This window comes from Anser brachyrhynchus (assembly GCF_964034855.1).
Source record: "Anser brachyrhynchus genome assembly, chromosome: 21".
In the NCBI taxonomy this organism is placed as follows: Eukaryota; Metazoa; Chordata; class Aves; order Anseriformes; family Anatidae; genus Anser; species Anser brachyrhynchus.
Genome location: NC_137714.1, coordinates 9,412,661 through 9,421,016, shown reverse-complemented (window position 1 = coordinate 9,421,016; position 8,356 = coordinate 9,412,661). Strand labels below are relative to the sequence as shown.

At 37.1% G+C, this 8,356-nt stretch overlaps 1 protein-coding gene across 13 annotated transcripts in view; it reads right to left on the bottom strand.

Annotated features, from left to right (window-relative positions):
- Positions 1 to 8,356, bottom strand: part of PER3 (period circadian regulator 3) — a 32,294-nt gene that overhangs the window by 5,217 nt on the left and 18,721 nt on the right. For 3 of the 13 annotated variants that reach the window (XM_080563943.1, XM_080563945.1, XM_080563946.1), the window contains exon 21: positions 3,648 to 7,578. The exons of 8 other annotated variants lie outside the window; for them this stretch is intronic. In XM_080563943.1, coding sequence (XP_080420069.1) covers positions 7,477 to 7,578 — 102 coding nt within the window. In that variant the 3' untranslated portion in view covers positions 3,648 to 7,476. Of the gene's footprint in view, positions 1 to 2,532; positions 3,141 to 3,647; positions 7,579 to 8,356 lie in introns of those variants that run through there. 2 more of the 13 variants (XM_080563944.1, XM_080563952.1) reach the window with 2 other exon arrangements.

Here is an 8,356-nt window from a genome sequence, read left to right as displayed (position 1 = left end):
CAGGAAACAGTACAAGAAACGTGGGAACCTTTCTGAATGCTTCTGGAAATACTGTGTGTAAAGAGGAAAACAAACTCTCTGAGTTTGGCTACATAATTTATACATATGTCTGAAAACATGTATATAGATTTGCTTGATTTAAAATGAGAATGAAGGAAATTGAAGACGGCTTCTAACTTTAAACTCTATGCTACTTGGAAATTAATAAATTCTTGATGTTTTGCAAATATTCTGCGAGCAGCATAGTATTTTCTTAGAGTTCAGCACAATGGGATGAAAATAATGGTACAAAGCGACAAATACGCAACACAAGAACTTAGGCAGGGGGAGCATGACTGTCTGTGGTGGCAAACTAACCAGAAGGGTGATGCCTCAACAAGTGGCCTCAACCACGTCTAAATCCAAAGGCATGAGGACTTTTTCCTTTGCCACCTCATCATTTGATATAATTTGATGTGTCCAGAAGGAAGGGCTCTGTTGCATTTCATGATAATACTTGCCCACTGAAGAATGGCAGCTTAATAGCACCCAGTCCCCTCCTGACATCCCCAAGGCACCATAAAAACAGTAAGCGCGTATCAGGATCAAACATGTCATCTGCTTCTACTATCTCTAGCGAGACCACTCATAAATGAAGGCCAATCTAGTCTATTTGCCACATCTTGACTAGTCCCGGCTGCCTAGGACAACAGAATTACCAGTGTATAGCACAAGCTTTAAGAATTGCAGCTGATCATAATGAACTATAGCATGGAGGGTCAACATTAGAGTTGACAATGTCAAGGCTTTCAACCCAGATTGTGGATAGTCAGTGGAGAAGGGCACGGATGAGATAGATGACTTAACAGCAGACTTCCAGTACTTAAAGCAGGGAATATTACAGAAGTGCATGGCAAAGAAAAAAAAATGGGGGGGGGGGGGGGGTGTCTCTTTTGAACTGAATGATTCTATGACTCTGTAACTTGCACTCGTGGCTGTACACAGAGATGCATGAAGGTCATATATGGACACAGCTCACAGGTATTACTAGGACAAGCCACCTCCTGCTTGAGTACTCAAGGGCAATGAAATTTGTTCCCCTGAGCCACCACACAATACTGTTACTGTACCTTGGCATCTAAAGCACATGAGAAGGAAGAGATGCTCTTCAAATTGCTTGGGCCCAAGCGCTTTTAAAAGCATCTGCAAAAGGGCTCTAGTCCGGCTTTCATCTCAGCGGGGACTGAAGGGAGACCTCAATGCAGCCTATGGCTTCCTCACAAGAGTGAGCAGAAGGGAGGCTCAGGAGGGGAGATCTGCCCCCTCACAAAAGTGGATCTCTTGTCTCTGGTAACGACTGACAGGACCTGAGGGAACAGCGTGAAGCTGTGTCAGGGGAAGTTTAGGATGAATATTAGGAAAAGGTTCTTCACTGAGACAGTGGTCAGGTACTGAACAGGCTCCCCAGGGAAGCAGTCACAGCACCAAGCCTGCTGGAGTGCAAGAATTGTTTGGACAACTCTCTCAGACATGTGATTTGATTTTTGGGTGGTCCCATGTGGAGCCAGGAGTTGAATCCAATGATCTCTGTGAGTACCTTCCAACTCAGGATATTCTATGATTCCTTTGTATTCCTTGATCCCTGTATCAAGTACTAGCATACTTGATCTCAGTCCCAGGTACTTCCTGATAGCATCTAAAATGAATAAACCTAAAGAGTCAGGAGTTGTCTCTGGGCAACATCAGCCTTTACAATATGCACTAACATTCCGAGCTGTGAAGTCCTACTTTGTGTAGCATATACTTTTCATAAACTTCACACAGCTTCACAGAAAGCTCAAATGAATCAATGTTCACGGAAAGCTTGAATTAACCTTTGCCTAAGTAATACGTATGCTACATTGATCTCAGTAATATAAATCATAAACCTCTAACCATGCGGCTGAAACGAGGCCTATGGGCTTGATACTTCTAGTAATTAAAAGTCCTTGCCTCTGGTAGCAAGATGTTCAGACTGCATCTTTGGACATGACTGACAGTTCTTACAATGAAGATTGCTTGAGATACTGTTGCACTCCTTTCTGAAGCATATGTTGGTGGCAGATGCCAGAAATGGTTATTTCCAGTGCCCAAGAGCAGGAAGTCTACACAGTTCTCAACCGAGAATTAGCAAACTTAGCTTCTCCCCCATGCTACTATAACCTACAGCTCTTGCCAGGTGTTAGCTCAGATTTTTCTCTCTTCTGCAGACTAGAGACAAGAGGGCTGAAGCCACCACAGATAACTACAGAAACAGACTATAGAGAAAAATTTACCTGTATCGAACTAGCTAACTTGAGGCATGCTGATCATCTTTCTACTTTGCAGGACAGAGCTCTCCGAGCAGGCAGAAAGGTGCAGCTGTAGTTGGGGAAAGTAATCAGTAAGAGGCCTGCCTGTAATGGTTTCAGACTGTGAGCAGGAGCTTCAAACAGGAGACATGCATACAGAAACCTATTTGAACTGGACAGGAGTAATACCTATACTCTGAAAACTAACACAAGCGTGGAACAAATCTACTACGAACTAAGATGTGGTTCTATTACTTTTTAGATTAGGATAAGAAAGAATTACAGGTTCAATACATACCTCTCATCATCTGCCAAAAATAGAAAAGTATATCACTCAGCTCACCTTTGACATTCACACACAGGTGAAAGCTACATTTGTTTGTTTGTTTGTTTTTTTATTAGGTTGTTTTTTTAACTGCAAACAAGAACTTCAGCTGACAGGAGGAAGACTGCTAGTTGGACTGACATTACCCAGATCTGAGTAAAAAACATAGCATCACCTTAAGCTGTTTAAATTTTAGACTAAAAATATCTAGGTAATTTGGTTCACATTTGTAAATACAATTAGGATGACCAAATCACCCTTTAAAAATAAGTCATCTGGAAAATATCCATTGTTACCTTAGAGATGCCCGTTTCTCCAAAGAATGCAATCACATACCCTGCCAGAATCACCTTCAGTTACATAAGTATTTAAGATTACTTTTTTTTTTCTTCCTAATTTGAATAAATTGCTAGATCTTTTGTTTTGTAACTTGTGCTCCCTGCAGTCTTTGCCTTTCTCCTCCAGGCTTCTTTAAGCACTATCAACCACACTTCTCTTTGAAGAACCTTAAAGCAGAAAAAGAAAAAAAAAAATCAGCAAATTGTTTCTCTGCAGTTAAGAACTTTATTGCTCTACGAGACATGCCTGTAAATTAAACCCATGAATTGTTTCTTTGTACTTTCTCTAAAACACAATTTTTAGCATGGTGAGGCTGAAGTGCTCTCAGGGTGTTTATTATTTACCCCTTTTCTAACAAAACCAGCACAGACAGAAGCTTTAGATCTTGCATGCAAAACTCCAACAACTTACACATCCAGTAATAACCTGGTATGTTAAGTAACTATTTGCCCTTCCTTCTAGGATGCAATAAGTATGGAACATAGTATGTCCTGAGTGGGAAAGGTAGAGCAAGACCAAAAAACTCAAAACAGGATGAATGGCAACTACATGACTGTCTTCACTGTATCTACAACATCAACAGCTATAAACAATCAAAAAAAAAACCATCTAACAGAATTTTTAATGAAATATTTATTTTCTAGAAATTATCAAATAATGAAAGTAAACACACATTTGAATGTTCTTTACAGGGTATTTTTTTTTTTAGTTTTATTTATAAAAAGCAGATGTTCCTTGAAGTTATACAGTTAAAATCACAACTGTAAATTAAACAACAGCCAAGTATTACTTCAATAAAATATTCCTATCAACCAATGTAAATACTCATTTGATCATGATTTAAAACTTGATTCAGCTGGAGAATAAATTTACTAATACATTACTTATGCAGCAAATATTCATCACACTGGCAAAATACACTGGGGTCCCTCCTGTTCACAGCAATGGCATGAAAATACTTGCACATCAACTAACTTTTTTTTAAACATGAAACTATTATTTTTGAACAGAACAAAAGATTGCCAGCCTAATCCACCAAACGGCCAACACCCCCACAGGGAGTAGAATAACTGCATCATTGCTGTACTTGCATTTTCCCTTTGATCACCAAAAAGTGACCTTCTAAGAAGCTAAACTGTCTCCAACATTTTAATTGTATCAGGCAAAACAAAGTCACATAAAACAAAATACTGTGTGCAAATCTGGCTGCAATATTTACTCCACTTTCAGATCAAAAGTGGATTTCACTTTGACTACCCCAGGAAACTACCAAGACTGAAAAATAAATACATCATCTGAAGAAAAAACTACCATTTCCTGAAAATTTACAGAAACAAGCTCCTTTCCAAAAGGCTTGGTAAGGCTTTTGAGTGCAAGACATTATAGTTACAGTGGGGTAAAGAATAGCTTGGGAAACTTTTTTTGCCCTAAACCTGTTTTTGCAGATAAGACTGTTTGTGTTCTTGGGCAAACCCATTTAGTGTCCTTGTCAAACAATGCACTGATTCACCACTTCATTCCTCTTAAATTCTTATACTCCATACCATTTTTTTCCCCTGTAACCCATAGCTACTGTAGCCCCAGACAAAGAATCTTGCACCTAAGATTTAGCCAGGATTATGAATTTTGAATTTAAACTCCTAGGCACATGCTCCTGCATTATGTGTGATAATGGGATAGAATGTTCACATCACTTTAGAATTGTCTAGGATTTCTGCTTCTATATGATTCTACTAGGCACAGATTCACAGCAGTAGGTAGCACAAGAAGGGTTAAAATATCCAAACGAAAAACACATTTAATATGATCAAGTTTCTATGTACAGGTGAGGACCTTGACCATTTGTAGCAAACGACAGCACAAGATACAGTGAATGAAGATCTCCAAATTATATTCCTGATTTTAGTATGAACTGGGGGTATGTATCTGTGCAAGTCCTTTGTGTCTCTGCCTCTTTTTAAACAAGAGGGATAATGATAGTCATCTTTTTGACATGTTTCCAGACCTATGAACAAAAAGTATTAATCAAGTATTAGGTACATGTTATCTTTCTCCTAAACTACATATCATTCTTTTATAAAATGGATGACTTATATGCCTACTAAGACTTTTCCATCAATCTTATTTTTTCCACTCAGGAAACAATCAGTGGAAACAATGTACAGCAAGAGAGTTGATTACCTAAACTTTCTTTCTCGCTATTTTGAAGGACGTGATTGCCCTTACTTGGAATATTCATTTCACTTAGTGAAATAGATCATTTCACTAAGTCTCAAAATATATCAAAGCATTCATTTTAATTTAAGTATAGCTTTAGTTGATTCAATAACATCAGTCCACTTTGATGGGAAAGTTAGTTAAGAACCTTCCCTACTGGGGAAAGAACTTGTACAGAAGGCATCTTGCTATGTGGTTTAGAGCAAATATTTTAGGCAGTATGGTTACAAAGCGGCATTCTGTATTTGGAAAGTGCTGAAAAAAATAATAGGAAAGGTGTAAGGTACAGCCCAGATTTCCCTAATTGAGCACATAACTTTCTGTACGTATCTATCTATTGAGGACTCATACTTTAAAAAGTACTTAAAAGTTCAAGCACATGAAATAGTGAGAATGCGTGAATCCCTGCTGATTTACAACACTTAAGAAAAAAGAAGTCCAAGCTCAAAAAAAAAAAAAGACAAAGAATTATAACTTAAGAATAAATAGAAAACAATAGGTATAAACAGAACAGGAAGGCATACTGTAAAAATCTAAAGAACACATTCCTTGAAATAAACTTTCGTGACAAAGATTTTTACTGAACTGAATAAAAGAATAAGAAAAGCCTATAGGTAAATATAATTTTAATTATCTGAAGATCGTATTATCTTTAACTTACTCCTTAACAACTAGCTCACTTGTAAATGAGACTGAAATGAGACTTGAAATGAGACTGAAAAACTGAAAATCCTTCACGTAACAGAAGAGTTACAGAGCATGGAAAGGTGAATAATATATTACCTTTTAAACTCTTTGTTGAGAAGGATAAGATGATTAATAACATAAAAATGAAAAATCTGCATTATTATATACAGCTATCGATAAACAAAGTGGAAGTCAGACAAAATTTGCTCTTTTTTTAAACAAAGAGTGTCCTGTTTGAAGAGTACTTTGAAACATCAAGCTGTAAATATGAGCATGAGAACAAATCCTTTTACATAGTGAATGAGAAAGTTATTACCGCTTTCTGAAGAACAAACTTACACTATGCTTAAAGCCATTTTTCATTCATGGGTTTCAACAGCTGGTAACTCCATTATAAAGAAAGAGGTTAAAAGTTGTACAGAAAGTCAACAATAGTAAGAAACAATGAATACGTAGTTTGACGTTTGACCACATGTGACTTCTCAAGAAAGCAGGAGAAATGAGAAATGAAGCTTAACTGCCTTTTTTTTTTTTTTTTGTGGCGTCATCACAACATAAACAAAACATGTAAATGGCTCAAAATTGCCTTTTAGTTATGTCTGGATTCAACTTATGTATCTGTTCTAATACAACACAGATTACGATGCAAATTCACCTTCCGGAGCACAAGCAACATAAAAGACTGCATGCAACTATCTGAATTGATAACGAGAGCCTTGATAGAGAAAATTTCTTGTGCAACTTCCTTTAAAAAGCAGATCCTACATTAGGAAATAATACCTGAATTGTTAATTTTAGTTTCTTGGCTTGCTGTTTATCGTTTAATTTACAATGAATTTGCAAATCAGTTACCCTTGATTAATTTTAAAATCCATCTTAAGCAAAAGTGATGAAACAATTAGGTTCTCAAACACTTACGAAAAACGTAAGGAATAACTTTGCTTCTTTTCACTTTTTTTTTTTTTTGATAGGCACAAGTTGGAGAAAGGCATTTTGATGCACAGTAACTTGGCCAATTTTCAGTTGCTCATTAAAAAGCCTGCTTGATTCTGGAAAAACCTGCTGAAACCTTAGAGCTTCAGAGTACCTTTAGAATCTTTAGTTTAGACCTCTGAATATTGAATAAACAAAAAGGAAGTGTGTTCTGTTGCAGCTTGGATTCAGTGGCACTACCTTACTGGAGAATATACACACGCTGATTCGTTAGGGCTGTATCAATGTAGGCTCTTAAGCATTCCATCTTTCCAGACTCTTAGTTGCCAAGTTAAGAACAACAAAGCAACACACCACCGCCACAAAACAAAACCAAAGAAACAGAAAAGCCTTTACATTCTGCTCATCACAGAGCATTGAAAGTTAGAAACATAACCTATTACGTGTCAAGTTTGTAAGGTCAGGAAGGGAACAGTCTCCTAGTGGAAGATTGTCTTCAAAATCAAGCCAGGAGTGAAGGAGTAATGGAGAAAGATTTAGTTCCACACGAACGATTGCTCATGTTGGGAAAATACAGCTGGAGAGATTTACTGCAAATGTGTGTAGCAAAGGCAAAGAGAATGGGAATTACTCCAAGAAGTTTCACTAACACAGGTACTGATGTCTTCAGTGTTGCAACAGTGGAATTGATTTTCCCTTGTTTTCCGTATTGTCATCAGCCACTGCAGCCTCACAACTTGCTTCCCTGTTGTTGCATGTAACACAGCCCTTTAGAAAGGAACAAGGACATTATCATTTAAATTCTTCTTTGTGTATTTCAAAGAGTATATCCTGATAGCGTGATATACTGCAGTCTCTTGAAATTTCTTATCAGTGGACTGAAATCTCTTAAAAAGCAGAAGATTATACAAACATCTTATTTTCAGAGGCAGGCACTCGTACTTCCAACTTAGCTTGTCTCAGAAATTAATTCTTTGGTTGGTGGAACACAGTGTTAGTGTTAAGATAAAAAGGCACAGGACTTCCTTGAATATGAAGGCCTTCTCTTTCAGCTTTATGAGCAAGTTTCTCATTAAAGAATTTGGACTGCAGAACCAACAGCAACAATACCAACCAACAAAAAATGCTGAAACTCCTGATGGTATTGGCAGAGCAGATTTTTCTTGTTCTTAAGCAACAGTATGAAATAAAGTATTAAAATAGAAATCTCACATTGTTTTCTACTGTTGGAAGTCTGGTTGCTTTCACTAAATGACAATCTATACCAGAAACACAGCTTACTGTGCTCATTATGAAGAACCATTATTTATAGGGTAGGAACGGTTTTTAGTACCTTAGATGTCAACTATTTATACTTGCATGCCAATTTTCATTTATCTTATATAACGTCTGAGATGGAAATATTTTATTGGCAAGACTACTGGATATCACTTTTCTATCTGGGTCACCATAGCTCAGAATATCTCATTTCAGAATCCCAGCACACGAAGCGTACAGTACTATAATAGACATTAAATAATTGACATAAAAATGATTTTAGTATCTT